This window comes from Epinephelus moara, chromosome 18 (assembly GCF_006386435.1).
Source record: "Epinephelus moara isolate mb chromosome 18, YSFRI_EMoa_1.0, whole genome shotgun sequence".
Lineage (NCBI taxonomy): Eukaryota > Metazoa > Chordata > Actinopteri > Perciformes > Serranidae > Epinephelus > Epinephelus moara.
Genome location: NC_065523.1, coordinates 9,619,384 through 9,647,143, shown reverse-complemented (window position 1 = coordinate 9,647,143; position 27,760 = coordinate 9,619,384). Strand labels below are relative to the sequence as shown.

At 40.7% G+C, this 27,760-nt stretch overlaps 1 protein-coding gene across 1 annotated transcript; it reads left to right on the top strand.

Annotated features, from left to right (window-relative positions):
- Positions 1-15: 15 nt before the first annotated feature.
- Positions 16-27,760, top strand: fus (FUS RNA binding protein). The gene is made up of 15 exons (XM_050070167.1): positions 16-145; positions 1,555-1,579; positions 3,208-3,395; positions 3,489-3,672; positions 4,122-4,345; positions 4,679-4,871; positions 12,546-12,580; positions 18,530-18,571; positions 19,093-19,202; positions 20,538-20,667; positions 21,136-21,234; positions 23,534-23,678; positions 24,016-24,113; positions 24,650-24,782; positions 25,791-27,760. The coding sequence occupies exons 1-15, from the start codon at positions 133-135 to the stop codon at positions 25,828-25,830; spliced, it is 1,659 nt and encodes a 552-aa protein (XP_049926124.1). The 5' UTR covers positions 16-132; the 3' UTR covers positions 25,831-27,760.

The following is a 27,760-nucleotide window of genomic DNA, read 5'->3' as shown; positions in this document are numbered from 1 at the left end:
CTGTAAAGGGGGCACTGGTGCTTTTGCATCCATCTTCATCTCAGTGACCCTCCTCCTCCTCTCCGGTTCAGTCAACAACACACCGTTTGATTGGCTTTATTGGAGGTCAGCAGCTGTTTCTCGTTCGTCGAAATGGCGTCTAACGGTAAGAGAAACTCTTTGTTGAGCAAGCTGGTTAGCTAATATCAGGTGGCTCTCTAACGTTAGTGATAAGACGCTGGTTAGTGGTTAACGTTGAGGTTGACTGTCTTATAAAGTAACCAACGTTAGTTAGTTATATTTGTTAAGATTAACGTTATAAGGTTATTTTTGGATTGCTGGGTTACAATACAGAAGAATCTCACAGGAGCGCTCCGGCTAGCTAACACTGTGCTGTCAAAGCTAACCAAAGCTAACTTAGCTAAGGGTGTATTCGGTTAGTATTAACGGCTGCCTTGCTAACAGCTAGCTAGGTAGCTTGTGCTACTGACCCAGTTTCAGACAGCGGCCCCGCCTCTCAGAGCACAGACTGCGGGTTTGACACGGTTTGATTTAGAAGATGGAGATGATGAATGGTGTCTGTTTACTTAAGTAAAAGTACTAATAACACGCTGTGAAAATAACTCACAGCAAGTAAAAGGCCCGCATTCAAAAAACCTTAACGGAAGGTAAATGCAATATGTAACGTTAACTATTATCATCAGCATAATGTACCTGTTTAAATTAATATTACTGCTGCATAAATGTTGTATTTTACTGCTGTAAAGGCTGTGCCATCTTTAACTCCTTTATATACTGATGGTAGTTTCACCTAGAGCAACCACCCAGTGTGAGAGAGCCACGAATCCCTGAAAAGTCAACTTTTAATGGTGTCAGAAAAACAGACCTGCTTCCAGCTTTGTGATCATTTCCAGCTGATCCAAGAGGGTTGTTTAAATAGTGTATTTACCATAAGAGGTAGGAGAATTTTATCAACAAATAAAGGAACACTTCATTCTGCAGTTTACCACAAACATTCAAAGTCAACACATCTGGAGATATATGGATCTCAGTGGACCGGAGGGGGATGGAAAACTCATCTGTAACTTAAGCTGTCAGGCCAATGTAGTGCAGTAAAATTACAATATTACCCTCTGAGATGTTGTGGAGGAAAAAGCTTGCATTAAATGGAAATACATGAGTAAATTACAAGTACCTCAAATTTGAGTACAGGTAGGCTGTATGTATGTAGTCACATTCCAACACTCGTCAGATGTTAGTTTCCAGTTAATACGTGTCTTTTCTGATTATGTCTTAATAGAACAAATGCAAAAAATGGTATATATTTAATTAATAGAAGCAGCTTATGTAACAGCTTCAGCTGTAATTTTTTTTTACTGCTGGTTTATCATCCCAGAAACCATACTCCCACAGTTTAAATTTCTTTCTTTTTTTACTGTCATTAAAATATATTTATATTTTGAGGGTGATTCCATTGTGTATGAAGCTTTGTCACATTTGGATCAGCTCTATTTGATCGAAAGTGTAAAAAAAACCATTGTTTGATATTAACACTCCATTTTGTTTATTCCATAGATTATTCCCAACCTTCTGGCCAGGGGTAAGAAATGTCTTAATCATAAAATAGAATTTCTCAACCTTGGGTTGTGGGGGGGCAGGAGATTTCTAATTCTTGTTTTATTGCATTTGTTTAATTTTTGGATATATGCTCTTGATTTTCATATACACACACATAGAATAGAAATCATTGACAAATACTCATTAGAACTTGCCAACTCCTTTTTGGGGACGTGAGAATCAGGTCCTTAATTTGTGCTGTGGCAAAAAAAAGTATGTGAAACCATGGAGTTAAAGCAACACAATGGAGGATTCTGCTTTTTTACCTCACGGGGTCCCCCTACAGACGAAAAACGGTATTGTCTGTTACAACTGTTGGAAAAATCACATGCGTTTGTTGACAAGCCAATGATGCCGGTGAACTTCCTGAAGCTGGCCGTGTAATGCGCGATCATCATGTCTTCAGAACAGGTGAAGTAGCCTTATAGCATTTTGTACATACATGATAAGGCCGATTGCTTTATTTATCTATTTTATTCATTTTCGAAACTCAGAAATGAGTTGCTCTCTGCATGTCAGGGCTGACCTCCTCCTCACAGCACGCCAGTGCACACACACACACACACACACACACACACACACACACACACACACACAAACTCAACAGAGTGAAGTCACAAGTCAGACAACAGCAGACAGGCCGTGGTGCAGATGAAGGGAATATAACTTCAAGATTACTCTAGTTAACGACAGCTGCACTTGTTACTGTAACTAAGTGTGATAAAACCTCTGCCAGCCAAGCCAATACTTTATCAATACATGTGATCAGCATGTAGACAGCCATATTTCAATCTGCTTTGTCTGCAGTCTCTCATTCACCGCTATTATGATTTACGATTGCAGTCGACACAAGCACATCGTGCTCGCGGTGCTAACAGCAAAGTGTTAAAGACAAACTAAAATGAAAGCTGTCTGTATGTAGGCTAACACTTTATCTTAAAATATACCTGAGGCAGCCGACCTGCAGACAGTGAGTCTCCTAAGTAGAGGGTAACAGCAGTAACAGCGCCAGGTCGCCATCGGTCAGGCATCCCTCCTCTTTCAGCTCTCGCAAGCATGTGAAAGCCGGGCCAATATTAATCCTTGTTCGAGCTCTTGTTTTATCGCTCTCCCATTTTCTTTTCTTTGTCTCCTCGGACAACACCTTCACCTTCTTCCTTTTGTTTGTCGCTTCAGCCATGACAACAACCACGTCTAACTTCGTTCACCTTGGTTCGGCTACGCTACTCTAAAGAGAGGAGGGGGATGTGACGAGGAGGGGCATATGACGTATGCCGTAAAGCAGCCAAATTTTGTAGTCTTTTTTGTGTCCGGGTTCCTACCCGAACCCCGAAACTGCATAGTGCCAGTGCAAGTGAACAGACGCTTTCAAGCATTGACAGAGGTGTCATCCAACCTATTGTGTGTTGATGTACCATCACAAGGATCTTGGGTATATTTTGAGAGCTCAAAAACTCCATTGTGTTGCTTTAACAATGATAATGAATTAATCAAATTGGAATATTTTTGCAAAGTTATGGAAAAGTGCTTACTCTCAATGTATAACATTTTAAGTGGTGTATTTGTATTTGGTGTGTGAGCATTTATTTTGTTTGTCTTTACCTCTGGCAGCTATGGGTCCTACGGTGGAGGTGGAGGTGGAGGTGGAGGTGGAGGTGGAGGTGCTAGCCAGGGCTATGGTCAGTCTTCTGGCCAGAGCTACAGCCAGCAGGGCTACGGAGGCTACAGCCAGAGCTCTGACAGCAGCTCTGGCTCCTATAGCCAAGGAGGATATGGCAGCTATGGTCAATCTCAGTCAGGTAGAACTATCCAATACCACACAGTTTTTCAGTCATACATCATGGTGTAGTTAACTTTTGCTCCATGTTCTGTCTCCTCTCTTCTTTCTGTAGGATATGGTTCTCCACCCTCTAACCAGGGTGGTGGTGGTGGTGGTGGTGGTGGTGGTGGTTATAATCAGTCCTATAGCCCTGGAGGCTATAACAGCAGCAACCAGCCCTCCAACATGAGCTACAACCCACAGTCATCCTTCTCAGGGTACAGCCAGCAGCAGCCTCCTCCTTCATCCTCTGCAGGGTGAGACCCCCCTTCTTCTCAACTTTTTATTTACTGACTTTTGCCCCACTTGGCCAGGAGCACAGATGAAATATGAGCAATACCGCTGTGTAACCAGCATCTTCATTCTGGGTTAAGTAATAAACATAAAAATCACCATGTTAAAACTGTGTTAAATGTGCAGTTATGCTGCAGCTATGACTGACCACAACAGCCCATGGTCGAAATATCCTTTCTGGCATGAGAGTTTTCCAAGTGCACAATAGTCTGATATCTCCGTGGAACTGATATAAAGATTTATCATTAAAAACAGAGCTAAAAATCACTATGAAGGTGTCTTGTGGTTTAAGAAAAGTTTGGAAACTACTGATTTAGGTTTCTCTTCCAGCAAGCTTTGCTGCTACAGTTGTGTAGCCTTGGTGAAGGTGTTGACTAGTTTCTATTGCTTCTTTTCTCCCATCCGTCAACAGCTATGAAGGTAACTCACAGGTTTCTGGCTACAACCAGCCACCAAGTGGAGGACAGAGTGGAGGTGGTTACGGCAGCAGTGGAGGTCAGACTGGTGGCTATGGTGGCAGTGGGAGCCACCAACAATCATCCCAACATGGAGGAGGTCATTACAACCAGCCTCCAAACTATAACTCACCACCTCCACAGAGCTACAGCCAGCAGAGCCAGTACGGTCAAGGTGGAGGTAAGGGATGGCTTTATATTCACTTTTTATGTCAAAGTTTGATTTATTTTTCCAAGTAAAATACAAGCCCCTTTTACACTGCCTCTTCAAGGAATTTCATGCCATTATGCTGCCCCGCCATTCTGTATAAAAGGCACAATCATTTACCTCCACATACACTGTATCTACAGTGTACCATAGCTACAGTTTTCTGGAGTGACTTGGATATAAATAAATCAAACAGACAATGCTTTTATATGGTTTTTGTTATTATAATACATAATACAGTACATTGTCGAAGTGCTCTCAAATTGGTAAATCTGTTGAGATCGGATTGCTTCAAATCTCTGTCAGGATATGGAGACGAAAGCCCCCCAATGAGTGGAGGAGGTGGAGGATATGGTGGTTCTGATGGAGGTTATGGAAGTCCTGATGGCCGCGGTGGCAGGGGCCGTGGGGGAGGATTTGGAGGTCGTGGTGGCGGCGGATATGATCGCGGTTTTGACCGAGGTGGCCGAGGTGGACCAAGAGGAAGAGGAGGCATGGGGTGAGTGTTTAAAAAACATCCAATGTCCATGTTGTCAGTCCTGTTTTATAAGGTCTCTTGGACTTATGAAAGTGCACGGAGTCTGAATACAGTGATGTATGTAAGTGTGTCCTCACCTTTGGTTACTTGTTAAACTGTGTAGTGGAAAATGAAAGAGGAGAGAGAGTGCTGTTTGTAGCCACATGCTAAAGCTATCGAGAGGTGCGTGCTACTGTGTCCCCTCATACTTGGTTTTGAGGAAAATCAATGAATAGCCACCAAACAATTGTTACAGTTTCAGTCTCAAGACTGCAAAAATCTTGTTTTTTTTTCAGAGCTGTATGCCAGACATGCACTTTTTTAGGTGAACACATACATATTAAAAAAATGTGTGTGTCATAGCACCTCTCTGAGTTAAACTAAGGACAGATACAGTGTTAGTCCTGCGCTGTATCTCTGGGTTATGTGCCCACTAGAGGTGGGCAAAAACTTAAAATCATTTCTGATCCAGTACCAAATATTACCAGGCCAAGAATCACCAATACTGATCCAGATACTTTTTATTATTAAAAGCTGCTACTGTACTATGACAGAGGGAACCAATGTAAATGCATCATCAATAGACAGAATAGGTAACACCTGGCATTTCTTTTTACTCTGTTAATAACTTAATCACATACATTCTAAAACATGAGAATTTTCAATGACAGATATGTTAATTGTGTGAATTCTCTGAACTAATGTGGTGATCACTGCACTCGTGCAAATGTAGAGTGCATGCAGTAAGAAGAGTGTTCATGTTCCCAGAACATGATCTGACATGAGACAGATCAATTTGTGTTTTTTTGTGTCGCTTATATGGATTCTCAAAACAGGACCTAGCCTAGTTTTGGTGATACGGTGTTGATCCGCCCACCAGACACAAACCCATCATGCCTGGATGCTGTGGCTGAAAGATATGGTAGAAATCAATATATTAATGAGAATATTTTCCAATGTAATATATACAGTGTAACAAAAAATGTAATTGATGTTCACGTGATGATCTGTGCTCCCCTGTTATCAGGAACAACTAAATATGTGTGAAGCAGAACCTTCAGTACTCACTTTGGGTTTTCTGGGAATCGTTAATTCAAACCACAGAACTTTGTAAAACAATAACACAATTAACTTATCATATCATGTTAATATTAACATGATATGACACTACTCAAGGTATCGTCCAGCCTACTGGATGCAACACATTAAACTTAGGAAAACATCCCAAAATTTAGCTCTCTGATGTGGTTGATCAAAAACATAAAATGCCGAGAGCTCACAAAAAAAAAAAAATTCTACAAATTCAAAACATGTTTGCCATCATAAAGGTAGCGTTTGAAATGACGAGTTGAGTTTGTAAACTGGGTAAAATTCAGAGTTGGCGTGATGTCATAGGGGTTTGGATTTAAGGTCCTTCTGGCTGAATGCAGGTCCAAAACCACATTCTGTAAGTCCGCATAATGATTATTACCACCAAAAGCATGGAGCCCTTGTGTGAAGTTGCAGTGAATGCTGTTCACTTGCATGAGAAATTAGTAATGGATCCTTGATAAACGTGCTACAGGGTGAACCAGGATATATCACTCCATTGGGTGGCAAACAGATGGCAAACATGTCTAACAGACTTACTGTACATTCACACCAACAGCGACCAGAGCTTCCAAAGCAGCGGAAGTCATTCGTTTTCAATGAGAGCCTGGCGACTTGGACGACCTGGGCGTCAGCCGCGTGTCTCGGGCAACCAAAGCGACCGGAGCAGCTCCGGAGGGGAGTTTAAACTCGTTTAACTTTATGGTAATGAGCTCTGACGTGGTTCGGCGGCACCCAATCAGAATGCTGACGTGCTTCGATGAAGCGGGTCCCAGAGAACAAGCCATGTAACTTTGGTTCCTACAGCACACTTGTTCTGACAATGGATCGAGAAGTTTATTACTTGCGTTGGCACCCACTCAGTCCTTTATAATGTGTCGCGGTTTGGTTACAGAGACCAAAATAAAAAGAATGAGGTAGTTGGTTGGTCTGGTGGTTTTAAAGTGTGTAATGTTGGTAATAGAGGAGAGAATTGCAGGCTAATGTTGCGACGTAGCATGCAAGTCTTCCTTGCTATTTCTGTTTTCACTGACCAAACATAAGTTTCTGTAGGCCAACTATGAGCTTTTTGACTGGACAACAGCAAGCAGCAACTACGCTGCTTTCAAGCCAGTAGCCCGCTTTGCGGTTCCTTTAAATTGACAAGCACAATCGAACGTTCAGTGTTTCACGTGATGTGTGTCTAGAGCGACCAAAGCTACCACAAATATTTTTGACAGTCATGCATCTTGGGCGTTTGCAACAGACTTTGCCTCTTCTTGGGAAGCTTCTGGTGTGAACGTACAGTTAAAGTTCACTTCTGCTGCTGTTTAAAATCTTACAAATGACAGTTTTGTTTTTGAAAACATGACCCCTCTCACCATCAATCATTTGAGGAAAGGCCCTACGCAGTGATGTTTTTTTTTATATACAACAGAGAGCAAAAATGTGGACAGGAATGAACCAAAATTGAACCAGTTTATGACATCTACCTTTAAGTGACATTTTTAAATGTCAACAGTATGAATATGAAGATTTTAATAGCAAGCATCTGTGCTGCCAGATCAGCGTCTCATTGTAAAAGTTGTACAAAAAGAGACCATGACCCCTACCAAACCCTATTTAAAATGGAATGCAACATATATCCATATGCTGGTGGTTTTTCATTGTGATTTGGCTGTACAATATATGGTGCAAGGTGGTGCTGCTGCAGTTAAATCTACAACTATACAATCTTTCTGTCTTGATCTTGTTAGTGGTCTTGTTGCTGTTCTTTAAATGACTATAAAAAACAAAAACCATGTGTACAGCAGAGTCTGTGCAGACACTCCACTGCAACTGTGATGACATAAACAAAAATGAGCCAGGTGAGCTCTTGTGCTCAAACAAACAAATCTAAGACAAAATTTGTGATCCCAAACTTTCATTTCAACATTGTTACAGAAATGATGGTATGATCACACTCAAACTCAACATTGCATTAAAGCCTGGTTATAGAAACAAACAAAGAATAAGAATAAGTTCTGTTAAACACAAAAAACTAAAACTAAACATGTAGCAGTGAACACAGGTTGAGAAAGATTTTGTGTTTGCTGTTTGTGTGTAGCTCAGAAATGCAACACTTGAATTACTTCCAATTAGAGAAGTAGTTTGTTTGAAATTATAATGTTTAGTAAACAGACTGTTCTTCAAACTGTATTTTCGGGCAAACTTAAAGCGACGCTTTGGGTTGCTGCTAGTGATCAAACCACCAACCCTAAGCGTCTGTATTTGACAACCTGGGAATGAGACACAACAATCAACTATCTTTCTTCAAAGCTACATACAGGACTTTTAAGACAACAAGATATAAACTAGAAATTATAGGTTGGGACAAACCTATACTGTAAAAATCCAATAAAGAACAGGGACGAATCACAGAGCAAAGATTTTACAACAATAGTGAAGCTATGAAGCAGAAACTGTTATGGTAAGTTGATCTTTTTGTTTGTAAAAGTTGCACAGTATTTCATGTTCTTCCTTGTGACATCATGTCAGTGATGAACTCATAGACAAATTAGTTTGCCATTTCATTGTATGTTCTCTCATCCACCATGGACTATATTTGATTTGCCTTCCCCACTGTGACAAAATTTAGAACTCACTCCCCAATCCATCATTACAGTTTCCTTTAATTAGGCAGATGGCACTGATTACTGATCAGCTGATTACCTCCTGTGTTGCTCAACAAAACCATTGTTAAAGGGTAACTTTGGTATCTTTCAACATGGACCCTGTTTTCCCATGTTTTTGTGTCTAAGTGACCAATGGGAACAACAGTTTTTGAATTGGTCCACTATTGAGCAAGAGAGCTGCAGCCGCGAAACATGCTGCAATGTAACCATTCCATCCATATACATCCACTAAAAGTGCTTGTTTTTGCCACTGATTGGCTCACATATAACTATAAGTGTCCGATAATGGAAAGGATCCTTACAGTGATAAACCTTTTTGTTAAAGAGTAAGATCCTTTATGTTAAACCAGAAACAGCCCCAAAATTTTCACCAAATCACCAAAGCCACCAGGATCAATTTGAATAGACTGTAATTTTATTATCATAAAATACACTTCATTCACAGCTGAGAGAAATAAAATGAAACTCATGAAAATGATAAACCACCTTCTTTTGTTTTTTTTTTACTGTTCCAACAGTTACCTACTCTGGTTCGGTTAACTCATCCAGTTAGACGTGAAAATATGCTGGCTCTATGCATGCTAAATGTACTTTTTCTGACACTTAGAATAACAATCTGAGCTAGGCTTTTGTGGTATCACAGTATTACTGTATACCACGATATTTAGAAATCCCGATGGCATGATTTTCAATACTGTCAAAACTAGGGCTGGGCGGTATGACCTAAAATTTCTATCACGGTATAAATCGAATCCCTTCACGGTAACGGTATATATCGCGGTATAAATTTAAGTGTAAAAGTTATAATAGAAGTGTTTCTGAATGGGTTTTGTAGTCCCTTAGCAAAGCAACAACAACAACAAAAGCAAAGATATAATGTATTTTTTAGAGCATTTATTGTGCAGAATGCAGATCTCAAAACTCAAAATTAAAACCCAGCACTCTATGGTGCAAAATGTCCCCTGGGATCTATATCAAAAGGTAATTTCCTTCTTTTAGCAAAATCCTAAATGACTGAGTTGTGTTTTTTCCACCTGGACCTTTATGCTCTGCCATTTCTCCTCTAATCATTACGCTGTAACCTGTGACAGGCTGCTATGATACCACAACTATCACACATTCACATAGGGAGTTTTTTGTGGAGCCCCTAGCGTCACATAGGTTTACATTACCAAAGGTTTATGACAAACTCTCTTGCCGAAAATCAACTCCCGTGCGCGCACGGCGAGAGAGGAGAGGGAGAGACGCTGTGCTGCTGCCAGAAGAGACACTGAATGAGTTCCCTCTGAGCGGTAAGTCGCTAAAAGAGTCTGAGAAGTCCGGGGCTGTTCATAAGACATTAACTCACTCACTCACAAGTTCTCCAGCAACACATGTTGCACGTGCTATGCTAAATCACGGACGTGAACCAGCTCCTCTTGCTCCGCTGTCTCTGTGCTCGCAGCCATTTTCACACTGAGGCAGGTGTGATGACGTCATTGACGATAGGACGGTAGAGCGCAAATCTCTACCGTGGGCCAAATTTATATCATTTCTACCGTCTACCGCATATACCGTGCAGCCCTAGTCAAAACTGCAAACACTTATCTTTCCTCAACACTCACTGTATATAGTGTACAGCGCACGCCAGCAGAGGTCAGTCTCTACTGGTGGAAAAAGCAGCTGATTGTAGGTAGTGCCCAGGCCCCCAGGAAAGCAGCTCAACCGCTCAGTGCCGCTGACTATATTGCAGCAAAAAACATCCACAGCAGCTCAAAAAGGATTTTCCCCAAAGACAACCATTGTAAGAGAGAAACCCTAACTGCTAAAAGGTCACTTATGACTCTCTCTATTATAATTTTTTGATCAATGGTGGTTTTATATTTGTAAAACTTTCCTTGAGTCAAGAAAAGTGATTTAATAATCCGTGATGTCATCACAGTGTACAGTCTTTAAGTCAAACGGGAACTCGCAGGTGAGGCCAGCGAGGGAAACACTACTGTGTATACACAGTCGGCTGCATACTACAGAAGCAAACCTGGATGCTAGAAACTTTTTGGCATATGAATAAGCGCCATCTTGGGGTCTAGTATCTAGTTATTATGATAACCTATGGTCGCACTGTATCAAGGTATGAAGGTATGACAAAACAGATACTGCCCAAGCCAAATCTGAGCCTGTCAGGGGCAAAACCAAGCAGTTTTAGTTGACGTAAATTGATAGTGCATAATTGCCCCAAGTAATTACACTGCAACCTGTTTCAACTCTACCGGCACAAAACTGGACCAATTTCAAATACTATTGACCCCATTAGTCACTAAGGGCCTGTGTTTTTGTGTGGCTGCTCAGAGGGCTTTTAGTAGAAAATCTCATAACCTTTCAGAAAAGGTGCTGGTGAAGTCACTGCCGCTTCTTTAGCTAGGTTACTGTCTACTGTCACAACAAAGACAGAAAAACCCACCTGTGAGAGATGTGCAGGCGGACACTGGATGTCGACGAGTGTTATGCTTTTATCACAGTACTCACCGTAAGTTTGTTGTTAACTGTATAGTCAACCATTTGTGAAAGTAGTGTTACGTTAGCTACCTAGCTGATGTTAATGTCAAGTTATGGTTGTCATAGGAACAAAACCCATGCATAGGGCGTCTTTAAAAAAAAAGTACTGGAAATGCTTTCAATGAAGTGCTGGGATGAAGTGCTCCCCAGCGCAACAAAAAAAAAAAAGCTATGTGGACACAAACCCTAAGACACAGAATAAGAGGCACAATGTTGAAAAACACCAAAGCTACCCTTTAAATGATTAAACGTTTTTATCCTTATGTATTGAAGAGTTAAATTGGGTTTTGAGTGGTCTTGTGTTAAGATCTGAAAGTAGACGAACATGTAAGTGTGAGTAAAAACAGCCACTGGTGCTTGCGTCCAGCTACACCTCCGTTATTTCACAGTTGATGTATTATCTTGGTATAATGAAGAGTCTGTACTGTTTATAAAGGGCACAAACAAGTGTTTACGTGTAAACTAAAGCAGAGGTATAACTCTAAGAGACAAAGTTTCCCCAAAACAACTAATTATTTGACATTTTAGATTTTTACCCTGTGCATTGAAAGTTGCCTGTACGAACTTGAACGTCCAAGGCCAGTATGGTGTTTCTCACTCCTCAAAAGTGTGTTTTTGTCTGTAACAACTTGCAAAAGTAGCAAATAGCCTGTGGCCTTCGCTAACACACCACAAAACATCACCATCACCTGCCTTCCCACCTGTTACCTCCACCTTCCCAGCCAACCCTCCACTGTATCATACTCTGCTTTAATCAATCTTTGAATCTTCTCCTAGGCTTTTACCTTCTCTCCAGGCTGGTTTCTGCTCTTAAGCCATCATTTGGAAAATTGTAAAAAAAAAAAAAAAAAAAAAAAAAAAGGGGGGGGGGGGCAGTCTACAGTTAATAGTGGTTTTCTAGTTCGACGAAAGAATGATTGAAAGTATTAATCATTTGGGCGATCATGAGAAAAGCCTCAAAGAACACCTGTTATGGGATTGCTGCAGGAGTAAAGGTTGTCTGAGACCTACAAAATACCCAACACACATCCAGGGGTCAAAGGTGTTAATGTTTGGGTCGATTAATTGACACAAAACCAAGTTATATGACGAAATACAATGGGTGCATTTAAGTCACTTAGAGACTTGACAGAACTTCAGAGTATAGATGGCAAAGTTCAAAAGCTTGTGAACTTGTATTGACAAGGTCTTTAAACTGGCCTCTTGTCCTCAAGGTATACTCAAAATTAAGTAGGGGTCCAGTATCTCAAGTGCCAACTGAAAAGGGGTGGGTTTAAGTGAGAGACTGTGAGAGTGAAGGTTTCCCACAACCCATTGAGAGAAATCGCTGTCAGCACCAGCCTTCAATGCGTGTCGTTTCTCTCTTCCTCCTCATCAGAATGGGCGATCGTGGAGGATTCAATAAGTTTGGTGGTAAGTGACAACACTTGAGAAAAAAGGTTTGTTGAGTTTGAGGAGTCAAAGTTAAAAGAAGGGCAGATGAGTTTACTTAAAGCATGAAGCGGCTGTGTGGTTTTTGAAGTAATGTAGTACTCGAAAATGGAAAATTTATACAACTGTACCGATTAGTAAAGAGTAGTGTAAACTAGGGCTGCAACTAAGTATTATTTTTATTGTTGATTAATCTGTTGATTATTTTCTTGATTAATCAATTAGTTGTTTGATCTATAAAATGTCAGAAAATGGCCCAGGTTGACATCCTCAAATGTCTTGTTTTGTCCACAACCCAGAGATATTCAGTTTGTCATAAAGCGGTAAAGAAACCAGGAAATGTTCACATCTAAGAAGATGGAATCAGAGATTTTTATTCCTTTGGAAAAATTACTCAAATGATTATTCGATTATTAAATTAGATGGCGTATACTTAAAAAGTTGACAACTAATCGATTAATCATTGCAGCTCTAGTGTAAACAGATAATAGTGTTATTTACGTGTAGCATATTGAGATTTCCTGCTTTTGGAAAAACAAAAATTACAGGGGAGCTCAAACTTATTATTTAGACTTTCATGTTATTTTAACTTAATATGCTACATAGGTAGAGTGTGGTGCATAATGTTTTCCATAGAACTGCCTCACAGGTAAGAAACCTCGGTGTGCTCAGGTGTGAATAATAATCTGAAGTGTTGCAAGTGAACTATACGCAGTGATTGAAAATGTCCAGCAGGGGGAGTAAAATGGTGCATTATGGCTGTACATGTAGTTCCTCTGGTAGTTGTTGCAGCTTTGGTGTTGGAATATTGATGGTGTTTGAATCTGATGGATGGGTGTTCAGAGTTCTAGTCAGGTCTTTGAGTCATGAAAGTTCAAGACATGCTGTGCTTGATGGGGTAGTGTGTCAGAAACAATAAAAGAAACTTTGCCTCATACCAGAAGGATGGACGCTTTTAGTTCGACTTGAGGGTTGAATGGTAAAAACTGCCTTCACTGCCCCACTGTGGAATGTTATCAAGCATCAGTAACATGATATGCTACATGGCAGGCTGCAAATTGAAGGGACGTTTCTGGTTTCTCAATAACGTGTGTAATCCATTTGGAACAATAGACCAATAGTACTAAACACTCACTCAACTCCCTCTATTGTACACGCAAACCACATCCCAGGGTTGTTAATTACACATTTAGTTTAATTATTATAATTTTTGTGATAGGTTTACTGTTTGAAAGTTTTTGTTTGTGACTAAAGGCTCACTTTCAGGGCTGTTGTGGGGACAGAGAGATACTTGACATTTACATTGTTCAGCTTTTGGTTGTTTTTTTATTATTTCAGATTTTTGAAAATTATAATAGGGCAGAGCTGATGCAAGTGTGCAAGTGTTGTCAGTGACTTTTAAAATAGCTATGTTTATGGTGATAACATGATGCGTTCATCTATCAAAATTGCAATGTTTTCCAAAAGCAGTGTGTTTTGTGTGCTTTTGTGCTTACTTATAAATATCTAAGTAGTACACGTCATTGATTATGTAATATCAATAATATTGTAGTACAAAAGCAGTAGGATCAAGAGTTGGAGACAAAATCTGTGCAGTTGACATTTAATATACTGCACAAGCCATGTTGAGTCAAAGGTGTTATTTGTTACATGCACAAAAAATATGTGTAGTGAATAAGAATTAGAATAAGAGTAGAAATAAGGATGTGGGAAAAAAAGGAAGTATGAACAATAAAAATACAATTAAGTTGTAATTCCACTGTTTGGCCACTATGAGAATTGGCCTCAAAGCCTAGTGCACTTCTGGGGCCCTGGTGGTAACAGGGGAGTTTACGCCTCATTACCACGTAGCTCTGTGTATGTATGCAGGTGAACTAGAAGTCCAGTCAAACTCTTTGATCTCTGATGTGTTTGCGGAACTCTTTCTTCTCTTTTATTTTGTCTTGAGTAAAGCCTTGCGCGGGACTGTTTTCCTAATTCTGCTCCTGCCCGCTGCTGCTGGATTTCTGACCATTACTGTCTGCTCCCACAGAGTATGTTTTTTTTTTTTTTTTTTTTTAAAGATGTTTTTTTGGGCATTTTTTGCCTTTAATGGACAGGACAGTTAAGTGTGAAAGGGGGAGAGAGAGAGAGGGGATGACATGCAGCAAAGGGCCACAGGCTGGACTCGAACCCGGGCCGCTGCGGCAACAGTCTTGTACATGGGGCGCACCCGGGCCGCTGCGGCAACAGTCTTGTACATGGGGCGCCTGCTCTACCACTAAGCCACCGACGCCTCTAGAGTATGTTAACTATTCCCACCCACCCATTACTGCAGGGTGTGTGTCAGCTCCCGCCCACACCCCCAAACATTCTGACCACACATGCCCGCACAATAGATTGTGTCTTCTCCTGTCCTATAGGGAGAACACGTTATATTACTGTGGTATTAAGAAAGATCTGCTCACCTGTCGGTAATAAGTAGCATATAGCATTATATTGTAGTGCACAGATATATTTGTAAAAACAGTTACTCTGGTGTCTCAATTAGTGTTATTGTTATATGTAATAATCCTAATAAATTTCCTCCAGTTGTCCAACTTGCTTTGCTTTTCTTTTGTATTATAATTATTATAATCTATTATAATGTCCAGCTTTTACCTTCATTTCCACTTTACTTGTTGACGTCCCCGTCCTTCATGGTAATTAATCTGCGGAACCCGCATGTATTTTTTTGACAGCTTTGTCCCACCCACAACAAAGACAAAATAGAATAGAACAGAAAGACCTTTATTGTCATCATTCAATATGTGTATGACAAAAACCGCACGTTCCCGCATGATTTGTGTTGGGTCCTGTGGGATCCCAGTCCTGATGCAGTCCTCTAGCCTTGATTACTTTTGTGGCAGATTTCAGACAGATTGTATGCACTGTACCACAGAAAGTTTGCATAGAAACACATGAGCTAACAGACTGATTAATGTGATAGAGCTCTTTTTATACATTTTTCCATTTGAAAAGTTTGACAGCATGTTTAACTAGCTAACATTCATAACTTGCTAGCTGTATTACATATAGAGTGTGTGCATAGTGGAGAAATGGCTACACGTTTGGTAGGCAAACCCCTCCACTTATGTGTCACCATACAGTATTGGTCCTCTTTTGTCTCTGTGCTGCTCCAAGTGAATACTCTGCAAGATTGGATGGCAAAAAACACTCAAAATTAACTTTCCTGCCATTTCTGCGGTAGTGTGTCTGTCCAACCGTAAAGAGATGCATTTCCTGGCGTTGAACACAAGGGGCGTTCTCCATGTATTCTATAAGAAATACAAACACAAAACAAAACTGTGTGGAAATGAGGTGCAGGTTCGTATGCATTTTTTAATCCTTCATCCAATAAAAATTGTTACGCACAGAAACCTTGCACACTGAGTCTGGTGCGTTTAGTTGTTCTACTTAATGTGAAGATTCGCAATACGGGGCAAACTTATATTTCCTACTTCTCCACTAGAGGTACCTCCCTAGCTTTCGCCACTCTGTCCTCATGACTTGCATGTGGCACCGCAGCGACCTGATGGGGCTGAGCTGTCCTTTCTCTCTGTCTCCACACTGTTGCTCTCTGTCTCTCCGTCTGTGTGCAGTCTTCATCTTCTGTGACATCCTCCTCCTCGTCTTTATTATCCTCCTGAATATTACTATCTGACCTGTTGAAAGTATGCAAGCTGAGTTATGAAATGGTATTGTGCACTCGTTCTTCTATCTTGTTGCAGATGTACCACAGGTTAAGCCACATTTTCTTCACGGTTTCTTGGTCAAACAACTCTTAAAAGGCTTTTGATCGATGCGAAATAACACAGAAAAACAGACCTGTTTAGAAAACTTTGACGGACAAACATGTCTGTGTGTAAACGTTGGCACAAGGTGAGGTTGTAGTTAGTTTTCACTGTGCAACAATTTTGGATGAAAAATACAGACATAGAGTGTGAAGGTCTTAACAGCGTAGAAGTGTAGAGGATACACTATTCTGTTGCTGGGGTGGTGAGGATCATTCATAATCCTAGTTGCTTGGTTCCACACATAGTCTAGAAATCCTCAGAGTGTAGCTCCTAGGGTCCACTACTCTCTGTAGAGCTGTAGGGGCAGAGCAGTTCCCAGACCAGATGGTGCTGAGAGACTTAAGCTGGTCTTACCATAAATATAAACATGAATCTCAAAAAACATTTCTTATAAAAAGCTACAACAGAACAGAAATAAAGCCATGTTGCCAGAAGAATAAAAACGCTTTACGAAGTTGGTTGTTGCAGTGTAAAGTATTTGTTCAAATTTCAGGGGGAAGATGCCATTTTAAAGAGAGTTCTGCATATATATAGATAGATAGATTGTTGATTTGAAATAAATAATTGTTCTTTACAGTTCCTTAAAATACATATTATATATACATACATATAATACATACAAATTAATTGGAAAGCATTTCACCAATTTCTTTACCCCTTAGTTGTCATACTGTGTCTTTAATGTCATACTGTGTCTTTAATGTACAGCTGTTATACATAAAATTTTTATTTTACCACTCTGCCCCAAGTGAAATTGAGACTTCAGATCTAAGGGCATTCAGCCAAATTAAAGTTTTACTTCTGATACCTGTACACATGAGTCATGGTGACATGGCGTTTTCATGGAAAAGGTGTGTCACATATAAAAGGAAGCTTTTTTTTTTCCCTTTTTCTGTCACGAGGAATGAGTCACCTTCGTGTTGTGCCTAGATGAGAGCAGTCTGGTCAGTTAACTGAGTGATAATCATCAAAGTAAAGAAGATTCATCAGTCAGGAGTTTGGTAATCTCTGTGTTGATGCGAAGAAGGGTTCGGCTGGTTTCACAGTCACTTCTTGACAGATTTTAAGTAGTTCAAATGTTGTGCCAATGAAAGGGGTTTGGCTCTGGCTTCTCATAACAATGCAACGATTGTTTTTAAGAGGGAACATTTTAGCTCCAGAAGCTCTGGTAAATCAAGCTGCTAATGACGCAGATTCCAGTCCGTCTTCCAAAAGGTGACAGGACTTTAATCTTCAACACTGGAAGTTGGGTTTTAAGTTGGTGTTCTTAACTGTTGAACTAACTTACAAAACACTTTGGAATCTGTCTCTGAATGACAAACAAGGTGTTCTTACTCTCAAGATAACTGTTGGGGTTATTTGAAGGACTCCTTTGTTAAGATGTGTGAAAACTAAAGTAGACAAAGAATGAAATGAGTAAATGACATGGATTACTGTGTCAGTTGAAGGTGTACATACTCAAAAAAGGGATTGTGTTGCAATGTGTTTGAACTGGCTCCAAGAGTTGCTAATGTTTGTGTGAAGGAAATGATTTATAGTGTATTAACAAATGCATCAACTCAAATGCATTGACTTGTGGACTGTTTTAAACATCAAATCCAAGAGCACGACCTGTGTGGCTCTGCGTGAAGTGTCAGAATTACACATGGTTGCGTTTACTTGTTGGATCAACAAACCAACCCAATGAAATGGTATACTGTGAGAAGCATGGTGGTTATTCCAAGTGTGGTGGTCATTCCGATGCACAAAATCAACTTGAAGGCAGTATCTTAACAATGTGTGCAATCTTGTTTCGCACACGTGTTTGTGGGACTTAAAGCTAACATCAGTGGCTCATTGTCCTCTGCGTACAAGTGCAGTGTGGTAATCCTGAGAGATGGTATGAAATGATGACATGGTTGAATAACAGGATGGCAAAATGCGTGTTTTGTTTTTTGACAAATATACAGACTGTCATGGTAAGGCTCTTAGATCATATCTCCACACATAGAGTGACTTGAAGTGGGATTGAGGAGAGAACATAAAATAAAGGACTGACACTATATGTGAGGTGTTTGTGTGTGGTTTATTGTTTGTTCTTTTCCACAACTAATTTATGTTTTTTTGCCCTCTCAAGGACCAAGAGAACCAGGACATGGACATGGAGGACCCGGTTTCAGTAAGTTTTGTGTAATTTTGTTTTTGCACACTGTCAACACTGGACATTCCACAGTCAATCACATGACTTCAACAACTACTGGTCACATTTTTGTCAAATTTGCCATGGATATTACTACCTTAAGAAGTGTTTCCTTTACCCCCTCCCATGGACAATAATGGATGGTCAAAAATGGATGGTCTCTTGCCCCCTCACATGGATACTACCAAAAGAGGTGTTTTCTTGACCCTCTCCCATGGATAATAATTGCCAAGAACAGATGTTTTCTTGACCCCCTACCATTGATATTAATTTTGCAAAAGATATATTTTTGCCAACCTCCCCTACATTTAGATAGTTGTCCTTGTCCCAATACTGACGAGGTATCTTGATAACAAATCATTCATAAGCTTTTACTGATCTTTCCTCTAGCTAGTGAGTTAGAGACTAGCTACTGAGGACAAGCAGTAGGGGTGTGATGTATACTGCTGTGTTAGCCTCTTGTTGCTTTCTTAACATCTCCTCCCGTTATCTCCCAACAGTGCAGGACCAGGATAACTCTGATAATAACACCATCTTCGTACAAGGCCTGGGTGACGACTACACTGTTGAATCAGTGGCAGACTTTTTTAAGCAGATTGGGATCATTAAGGTACTGTAGCTCTTCAGTGCTAATAATGTGAAAACCCCTGCCTTTTGTATCATATGGGTTTTTAAATATATATGCTCAATACAAATGACACATATGCAACTGTTTCATCTTTCAGTAGAAAGGTATATAGCTTCACACCACTCCTAAAAGCAGCAGCCCTCGTTGTATGATTCTTTACTGTGACCATGTCTGCTACTAGCAGGAAATGTCTGCTGTTAGGTAACTTTTTGTGTGCTCGTTTACTGTCTGTATATGAAAATACATAGGTTCCACCCACATAGTTCCTACTTGATGCATGTCTACAAACTGTATGATTGTCCTGCATTGTGGGAACAGAAAAAATGCAAAGTGAACTTGCTAACCAATATTGTGTGGTAGGCCGCATATAAAGCTGCGGGCCACAATTGGCCCCTGTGCCAGACGTGCCTGGCTTATAGTTACAGACTGTAAATGTGTTCAGTCTGAATTTTGTTTTAAAAATGAACTTTTTTTCCCCTTAACATTTGATGTTGATTTTGAACAAATTTGAAGAAAGGAGGTAACACACATAAGAACTTCTTAAAATAAAAGCTCAAATTGCAGCATCACAACTATTTACTAATTTGGGTCTTTAAATTCAGATAAACTACATCCAGGGAAGTGTAGTTTGATCAAATTTAGTCTCCGCCTTCTGATAGTCTGGGGACACTCCTTTCTAAAGTGTGTTTAACACACCGGAGAAAACGGCCGGCAACAGAGCAACGCCTCTTGCATTTTTGAAAAGGACACGCCCTCCCGGAAATGTGCGCTCCCCCTTTTCTCGTCCGCAAGGAAACAAACACACAGAGCTTGAAAATGGATGCCGAGAGATTTAACTCCGTTTTATCAAACGTATGCTCAGTCCACAAGATTGTGGAAATGAAGGGCTTACAGCGACTTTGTTTAAAACTTTTAACACAGTCGGACTATGTTTACGAGCACAAGAGTTCAGCGAGCCACTGAAGGACCGCCCTGCGGATTTACTATTGGTTCTGCAATGTAGGGAGTTTTTTTAAACTCTGAAGTTGTATCTGCCCATCTAACCACAAAATCAGGGAGAAAGACATCAGTCTTTAGTTAAGCAAAGCGTCTAAAGACTGACCTGTGAGTCTAGATCAAATTCAACTTCAGACCTTAATGGAAAGTACAAAATCAGATTTTCTACTATCAAATTTGACACAATTCCTCCTGACACAAATAATTTACACCTTTTTGCAACTGGATCATTTATTTTTGTCTCTAAATTGCTATCAAAGCTGTCAAGTGAATCTAATTAAATCACTACTTGACCCTGTCTCCTTCTGTCCATCCTCTTAGGTCAACAAGAAGACAGGCCTGCCCATGATCAACCTGTACACAGACAGAGAGACAGGGAAGCTGAAGGGGGAGGCCACTGTGTCTTTTGATGACCCTCCCTCAGCTAAGGCTGCCATCGACTGGTTTGACGGTGAGTTGGTCATCTTCATTATGGCTCACTCATAACTCTTAGTTTGAGCTCCCTGAAAGTCAAACAAGATTATATTTCCAAGTTTGCAGAATGAAATGGAGGAAGTGTACTCAGCAAAACTGTGGTTGAAATATGAGCATGTGGAACATACTGAGCATAGTGAACAACAAAGAAGTGTAGTGTGCAGCAAGACTGGTTTAAAAGTTTAGTTTGGGGTATTTAGATACTTTTTTTTCTCCACCTTAGAAACTGACTGCTGTTGGAATTTGTTATAACATACATGAAATAAAGGTGATTGCAGGGGCCATGTGCGTTAAAGGCGATACAAAAATTTAACCGTCATGTTTTCATTTTTGTTGTATTGTGTTAAATTCTTTGCTTCATCCATCGTGTGATAGTAGTGATAGTAAAGCACATTTATTTCTTGCCTCAGCTTCTTATGATCTTTGGTGTCTCTTTCCTCGATAGGTAAGGATTTCAATGGAAATCCTATTAAGGTGACTTTTGCCACCCGCAGAGCTGACTTTGGTGGCCGAGGTGGCATGAGGGGAGGCCGAGGGCGAGGAGGTGAGCCTGTCTTTATGCCTCCATACCAGCGGTAGCAGTGGCTGGAGGCGTTATGTTATTGGGTTGTCTGTCCGTCTGCTCATTCTTGTGAGCAAGAACACCTTGAGGGAATTCCTTCAAATTTGGCACAAATGTCCAGTTTGACTCAACGATGAATTGACTTGTTTTTGGTGTTCAAGGGTCAAACATCAAGGTCACCATGACCTTGCATCCATCTCATCCTTGTGAATGCAAAATCTCAAAAACAGCTTGAGGGAATTTCCTAAATTGGGCACAAACACCTACTTGGATTCAATGGTGAAGTGATTAGATTTTGGTGGTCAAAGGTCAAGGTCAGTGTGACCTTGCTCCTGTCTAATTCTCATGAGCCTGATAACAACACCTCAAGGGAATTTCTTCATATTTGATACAACATCCACTTGGACTGAGGAATAAACCGATTAAAATGTGGTGGTTGAAGGTCAAAGGTCCTCACAATACTTGTTTTTGGCCATAACTCAAAAAGGTTTATGCTAATCATGACAAACCGTCACACAAATGTTTAACAAGATATAATGATGAAAAGCTCAAAGGTCAACTTCACTTTTCGGGCCATTAGTTAATGTCATAACTCAGGAACAAAAGAGGAGACATTTGGTCAGATATTTAATTGGTGACACTAATCTTGGGTATCCACCTTGAAACTTTGCTGATTGTATAGATCTCCTGTGTGTGAAGCATCCATGCTTTCACAGACATGGATGCAATGCCGAGGCATACATCCGTGGTGCGGTAGTTTTAGTTTAAAATTAAACTTAGTTTTTGAAGGATAGCATTTTGTTCATTCTTGACCTTGTAAACAGCAGTTTGTAAAACCATCTCACCACAAGGTTTTGCTCTCCATCTATCAAGCCACCAAGTTTCTTACAGTTGTAATTTTTCCAAGCACTTTCAGGACTTCTCATCCATGTTGTCTTAACATTTAAGGTTCAGAATTTCATTCTTGACCTTGAACACTGCAGATGACAAAACATTCTCACCCGAAGGTCCATGTTGTAGCTGAACTTTCAGGTCTCAGTCTTTTCCAAAACCTTTTCCTTATTGCTGTTTTTTACATTTACAATACCATCCTGTTTGCAGTCACAAGTCTGTCTTAAAATCACATGTTAAAGCCACTACAAGGAACTTTTAACTGGATATGCAAAGTCTCTCGTTTCTGCTGATGTCTGTGCGTGACCTACTGTACAACAGCAAATGAGACCATCGGTGTGAAGATAAGCTATTTCTATATAGTGTATATCCATACCTTTAGGAAACTGTGTCCGGGTCCGCCCCAGGTCGCTTCCAGGACGAAACGATTTACGGCACTCAGACGGCACACGTCATCTTACCTAGCTGCTTATATTTGACTAGTAGTGAAATGAAATAGTGACTCTTATAAATAGTCGCTATTCCTCCTCCTCGACCCGACGTCCGCGGGGAGTTAAAATAGCAGCAATCATCGGGTAAAAGTTCTGTGAAAGCACTGGACTCACCAACAGTCAGCCACGTCTCAGTCACACAGAGAAAATCCAATCCTCGGGAAGTCAGGAAATCCTTCAGGATAAACGTTTTGTTCGCTAGTGATCTAGCATTTACCAGCCCAATCCTGGCAGGAGCCGGCGGGTCCACGGCTTTAGCTGTCCGAGGAGCCACACACAGAGGCCGCAGGTTGCGCAGATTCACCCCGCGCCAGCGGGGACGAGGAGAGCAGGGGCCGTGGGGCTGGAGCACCTCATCCGGGCTGACGACAGGTACCAGCCAGGTGTCGACAGGGTCCAGCGAGTGCCGAGAAATAAAGAGGCGAGGCACCGCTCCATACTCAGTCCAAGAAGCCATGGAAGTGCTCGCCAAACAGGCCTTCAGCCTTACCAGCCGACCGCTGCGTTTACCCCGGCGGCAGTGGCGCTCACGCCGGAGAGGTGGAGCTGGGGCGCGGCAGAGGTGAGCTGGGATCCCCGATAGGAGCTGGGGCAAAGTTTTCCCATCTTGTTGTTTCTTTCAACCCCAAAACAAACACATGCGCGAGCCAGGTAAGCGTCTTTACAACAATATGCGCTAGAGCTCATGGGAAATGTAGGCTTCATTCCGGCAAAACACTACTGCTTTTGTCCACAGGGTCGCCAAAATCAACTCAAAATGAAAGTTCCTTGTAGGGGCTTTAAGGTTATTTTACAGCTGAAAATATGAAGAATAAAGGTGGTCATTAAACTTAAACACCTGTAAGGTGGCATCACCAGTCACAGAAGATCTGACTGGTTTGGTTCTTGGTTCCATGTAGGGCCAATGGGCCGTGGTGGATTTGGAGGAGGTCGTGGTGGAGGTTTCCCAGGAGGCAATGGAGGCAATGGGGGCGGTGGAGGAGGAGCAGGAGGAGGAGGAGGTGGAGGACAACAGAGAGCTGGAGACTGGAAGTGTTCAAACCCGTGAGTCAGGATTTGGTGATTCCACTTTTGTCTTTTAAAGGGATCTGGATAGAAATTTTTTTACAGCTTTCATACTATAAAATAATGTTTTAATTTGTGTCGACTTTTTGTGTTCATTATTCATAAGATGACTTTAGACAAATACTGTAAGATTAGTTTTACTGCTTTGATGTAGTATATATACTTCATACAGATAGATCTCAAACAAAAATATGATTTTAAGAATTTTTCAGTTAATTGTGCAAAAACCATGAAGAATGCATGACAGAGGTACAAACATAATTGATATGTTGTGGTAATTCATTGAGTTCTGTCCTTAATGCACATTTCTCTTCAGCAACTGTGGCAACCTGAACTTCTCATGGCGTAATGAGTGTAACCAGTGCAAGGCCCCGAAACCTGAGGACGCTGGTGGGATGTCCCCAATGGAAAGAGGTTAGAACTCCGCAATCATTTTATGGTAGTCTGTCATTGGATGTAGATTGATTTTGTTTTTTACTTAAGTGTTTATTCACTCAAGTTAGATGAAAGCATATTTTCTTCCTCGCTTACTCTGGGCATTGGTCAGTCATGCAGATAGTTTTGAGGTCATTCGTCCAGGTTTTGAGACTTTCATTGAAACTACTTTCTAACAGAGAAACAATCCTTACAAAAGCAGTTCTGTTTTCATTATTGGATTAGTAATTGATAACAAAGAGACATTATTTTACTTTGTCATTGCTTCTTTTAAAGCTTTGTTATGACTCACTCCAATAATAACAACTTGCAACCAGTAATAGAGAAATGTGTAATTACTGTGAGTCAGTAATAAACAGTGTGCTTTTGAACATGGCGGCAGTTTACTCTATACTGTCTCACTGCAGGACAAATTTATCTTCAGTGTCATTGCTCAGCTTTGGGTCAAATGTAGTAAAGGTGACACTTCCTGTCATTTTTACAAATTGTTACTGATTTGCTTGTTCTGCTGTCAGGAGGTTACGGAGGTGAGCGCAGAGGGGGCTTTGATCGAGGTGGCTTCAGGGGTCGAGGTGGTGACCGTGGGGGTTTCAGAGGGGGCCGAGGAGGTGACCGGGGAGGATACGGCCCTGGGAAGATGGATGCAAGGTCAGATATACTCTGAATGACACTCTTTTATTAAAAGTGTTCTACCATCAAAGGTCCATTGTAATGTTTTCCACATATTGGCTATACTTTGGCAGCACACCAAAGTATTTTCGTCTTTAAACAATACTTTATTATTACATTTATTTGAAGAATGAAACAGGTTTTGGTCAGTATTAATAGTTCCTCCTGTCCACACTGGTTGTAAAGAGATCTGTTTGTAAAAGGCACATTAGTCAGGATTGTCAGTTGCTGTTTTCGGAGACGCTCACCAGCAAAAGCCAGACCAGATTCAATCGTGTGGCGTGGCTCTTAAATGCCTGCTGCTTAGAGTCTGGCACCTGCTTGCTACCTTTTTATGAAGCCTATGCTGTGAGAGTACACGCCCATAAACGCCCCGATCGCAGAAAATAAGAAGATAGTCATTAAATTCAGGCAGAGGGCAGACACACACTTCTAGTGGGTTGTAAGTGATGATTGAGAGGGATTTTTCATGTATGAGTCTATACGTTGTTTTTGGGAAAGTCCTGCATAGTATATCTCTTATGTGGTTCTAATGTAAGTAATAGAGGACGAAATCCACAGTCCTTTCAGTGAAAAAACGTTCCAAAGTTCAGCTGAAGCTACAGTAATTTGAGGCTTCAGCAGTTTGAATTAGACAAAACAAGTGTCAAAGAGTCCAAAATGGAGGAAGCTATAAACTCTGGAGACTTATTATCCAGTTAGCGACCGAGCTAACATGCTGTCAGTTAAAACTCTTTCATAACTTTTTATTGAATTACATGGACAGTGTTGAGAAAAAAATGGGAGTAAACAGTCCAGTACAGACAAAATACAAAGCAACCCAGCACGCTTTTGTGTCTAGCGCTAACCTAAAAGTGTTTCTTCTGTGTTAACTTATCAGCTTATTATTTGTGTAACCATCACTGTTCAAACACACACACCTGTTCACCCTGCAGTTTCGGCTCATTGCTTGGATGCTGATTATGTAATGTGTGTTGTCATTTCCAGGGGTGACCACAGACAGGATCGGCGGGGCCGTCCCTACTAAATCATCCATTATCAATCTCCAAGAAACAAACCCTCCCCCCTCCCGCCGCAGTGCGAAGACCAGTGTTCAGTGTGTAGAAAATGTGACTACCCTGTTTTTTTTGTGTTTGCTCTTAAACATGTAACTCCACGATCCCTTCCTCTGCTCAGTGGGGCCTTATTTACAAAACAATCTAAAGATAAAATTCCATCGTAAGAAAAAGGAAATCTCCCTTTTTATGGTGTATATAATCGTGTTCATGTATTATAGCATCATCAGTCCGAATGATTGTGGTAGTTTACTCACGAGCACTATCTCTGGACACAAGCTGTCAGAATTGTTTCAGACAAGTCCAGTTAACCACATCATGGGAACTACATAATACCTCTACAGAGAGGTTATGTCTTCAGGCCCAGACACACCAAACCGACTATTGAGAACTAGCGGCAACAAAAGCACAGTGCTGTGTGGCCCAACGTTGCTGTGTCTCAGCCAAAAAGTTGCACATGACCACACCACAAAGTCTTCAACTGACAGCCAACCAGCACGTACGTTCTGCACTCCTGTGTGAGGAAATAACTCTCTATAGCAGCAGATGGTGGACGTCCGTAATCGTCATTCAAAAAGGGACAGATCAGAAGACTGTCGTGACAGTAGTTAGCCAGTTAACACATAACAACACGATCCAGTGTTGAAAGAACAGAGCATATTTACAGTGCGCCAGTGAACAATAACACAAACCATCACAGAACATTTCTGCTAAAGAGCTCAATGACAAAATAAAAATAATCTTACTTTATGTAACAAGTTTGTTTTGATCTCTCTCCCTCTTGACTTTAGCTCTGTTTACTTTCTTCACTTCTGTTTCACTTTTCTCGATCTGAGCCAAAATGCCAATCAGACTGATTTCATTAATTGACGGGCTCCGTAGTTGCAGACACCGACTCAACATGCTGATTTGCCAAAAAATAAGCTGTCTAGTGCTGATGAGGGCCGACAGTGTGGGGACACAACAGAGTGACATGGTCAACGGCCCAACATGGACTGACGGAGGAGCGTCAGCTTGGTGTGTCAGGGCCTTTAAGTCTCATTTCCTTCACATTTAAAAGATTGAAATTTTAGCCATCAGACAAAAGAACAAATGATTATTAACATTATTATGAATTTATTATGAACTGCTGCATTTGCATGACTAAAACAATCTGGCACTTGTATCTTATATCTATTTTCTAAATGAGGTTTGTCAATACAAACATTTACAATTTTATCTAAAAAGAACATCTGGATGATTGAAGCTTATATTCTAGTTTAGAATTGAAATCAAAGGTGAACGTCAGACGTCATCACGACTCTGGCCTGCTGTTCTTAACATAGAGAACAGATTTGCAATGTAATCGGTGCTTATAACTAACTTTTTAGTGCTTTTATCTTTGTTTTCACATTGACGTTTCACTCTGAGGCAACCTGGGGACTTTAAAACCTGTCTGATGGCCCGTGTGGTAATCGTGTGGCTAACGCTGTTGCACAGTGCTTAGATGTCAGCAAATAGCTGACGCTTTGGTGATAAGACACTCCTACAGTTGTGTGCTGTGTAGGAAACAATCCAGGAAATCATTTTGCTTTTTACCGTCAGTGATGTCTGTGCAATTTCAGTCACTTGTCGTAAACTAATTGAACTCGTCACACTTGTCACATTGAATACCAATTTCATCTGAGATGCCAGAATTACTTTAAGACCTTCAGTTAATTATTATTCACTCTGTGGTGATAAACTTTTTCTAAGTTATTCATGAAAAGTAAAATCCACTTTTGTAAATGAGGCTTCATGTCTGCGGATTTATTTCAGATGTTTTTGTTGACAGTACTCTTACTAGTGTATTTATTGTTTTTCTTAGTTGTTTTTGTAATGTACATGTGCTGGTTTTCAAATGAAAGTGCTGATAAAACCAAA